General features: G+C 68.6%; 1 protein-coding gene across 1 annotated transcript in view; it reads right to left on the bottom strand.

Moving 5' to 3' along the window:
* The window catches only part of BHLHE41 (basic helix-loop-helix family member e41), a 12,849-nt gene extending 11,034 nt beyond the window's left edge, over window positions 1–1,815 (bottom strand). The window contains exons 1-5 of the mRNA XM_026066886.1: window positions 1,614–1,815; window positions 1,303–1,366; window positions 911–1,018; window positions 549–660; window positions 4–411 (exon numbers count right to left, since the gene is read on the bottom strand). Coding sequence (XP_025922671.1) covers window positions 4–411; window positions 549–660; window positions 911–1,018; window positions 1,303–1,366; window positions 1,614–1,675 — 754 coding nt within the window. The 5' untranslated portion in view covers window positions 1,676–1,815. The remainder of the gene's footprint in view (window positions 1–3; window positions 412–548; window positions 661–910; window positions 1,019–1,302; window positions 1,367–1,613) is intronic.
* Window positions 1,816–1,822: the final 7 nt, after the last annotated feature.

A 1,822-nucleotide genomic window follows, 5' to 3' on the forward strand; every position in this document is an offset into this window, starting at 1 on the left:
GGCCGCCGCGCTCGGGGCGCACCTCGGGCTCGCCGCCGTAGCCGCTGTCCGTGTCCGTGTCGGTCTCGGCGCTGGGCTCGGCGGCGTGAGTCCGCTGGATGACGGGCACGCAGTGAGCCTGGCCCTCGGGCTTGCGGCCCGGCGCGCAGGCGGGGGCGGGCGGCGAGGCGGAGGCGGAGGAGGAGGATCCCTTGTGCAGGGGGCCCGGCGGCGGGGCGAGGAGCGGGGCGCCGGGCAGGAACTGCGAGGAGACGGCGTGCAGGTGGCCGAGAAGCTGGGCGCAGCGCTGCTCGCGGGGCGTCCAGCTCTCGAAGCGGGAGAGGTACTGCAGCACTTCCTTGGCGCACGTCTGAAAGCCCGAGTGGAAAGCGTCCAGGTCGGCCTGCACCGGGGACTTCATGGACCGCTCCCCTGCGGGGAGACAGGAAGGCACGGCGATGGGCACGGCGTTGGGCACGGCGATGGGCACGGCGTTGGGCACGGCGTTGGGCACGGCGCCGTGCGGGGCACCCCCGCGCCGGCGCCGCCCCCGGCCCCGGCCCACTTACCGCTTTGCAAAGCGATGATTTTCTGGTGCTGCTGCTCCGTTAAGGCTGTCAACGCTTTCAAGTGCTTCAGAGTCAGCTCCAGCACCACCGCTTTCTCCAGGTGCCCCAGCGTCTGCAAAGGCAAGGCGAGGGGGGGGCTCGGCTACCTCCCCAGCGCGCCGCGACGCCGGCGAGACTCGTCCCCGAGGGGCGGTATAGCGAGGGCCGGCGGCGCGGTGCCCGGCGGCCCCCGGAGCCCGGCCCGCGCGGGGTCCCACCGCCCGCGGGGCTCCGCCGGGCGCGCACGGCTGCGCCGCGGCGAATGCATGCACGGGCACGTACACACACACACACGCACACACACGCACACCCCTACACCTCACCGTCAGTTTCAGATGCTCGGGCAGTAAGTCTTTCAGCTGGGCAATGCATTCGTTAATCCTGTCTCGCCTCTTCTTCTCTATCAATCTATGTGGCAGCTTGTATGTTTCCTAATGGGCCAAAATCCGCAAAAAGCCAAACGTTAGAGTCCCCTTAGGACCACGATCAGAACCAAAACAAATGTCACGCCGGCCACATGCAGCGCACATTACCGCCAGGGCACCGCTCTCCCCGCCGCGCCAGCTCTCCCGCAAACCCGCTCGCCATCCAGGGGGAAGTTAGGGGTACCGGCACCGGGGCAGGGGGGATGCTCTGGCGAGCGAAGCTGCGCCGTGAAATCCAGCGACCCCCAATTAAGCATGTAAGCAGGTCGGGAGCAGCCCCAGAAACTTACCTTGCTTTCGTCCCTCTTTACGCCTCTTTTGGGTTTGCACATGTACAAGGAAGGATAGTCCAGCCTGGAGAAAAAACACAAAGGTCCAACACCGGCAAGAGCAAGCGCTACCCCGAGCACTTCCTCGAGTGGGGAAACAAATCCCGAGCGGCGCACAGAGCCGAGCGCCCTGCTGAAGGGCCGGGAGGGGATCGCCCCGGTCCGCCTGCGGAGAGCGAGCGAGACACCCGCACCGCCCGGGAGCCAGCCGTCCTCCCGCGGCTTCACGGCACTTTCCCGGCGCGGCGACGAGCCGCTGCCCGGCGCCTTACCCTATAAATTCCCTGTGCTCCAGCAGCTGCCGCTCCGGCAGGCGAGGGATCCCTTCATCCATGTCTGACAGCCGCCGGTGCCGGGCTGCCGCTCGCGACGGAGTCTGCGGGACGCCGCGATCCGCCCTGGGAGATCCGCGAGCAAAACTGCGCACATGCAGCCTCCGTCCGCCTCTCCCGCGCCGCGGGCGCGGCGTGCAGCGCCCCGT

The sequence above is a fragment of the Apteryx rowi genome, unplaced genomic scaffold (genome assembly GCF_003343035.1).
Source record: "Apteryx rowi isolate R43461 unplaced genomic scaffold, aptRow1 scaffold_25, whole genome shotgun sequence".
In the NCBI taxonomy this organism is placed as follows: domain Eukaryota; kingdom Metazoa; phylum Chordata; class Aves; order Apterygiformes; family Apterygidae; genus Apteryx; species Apteryx rowi.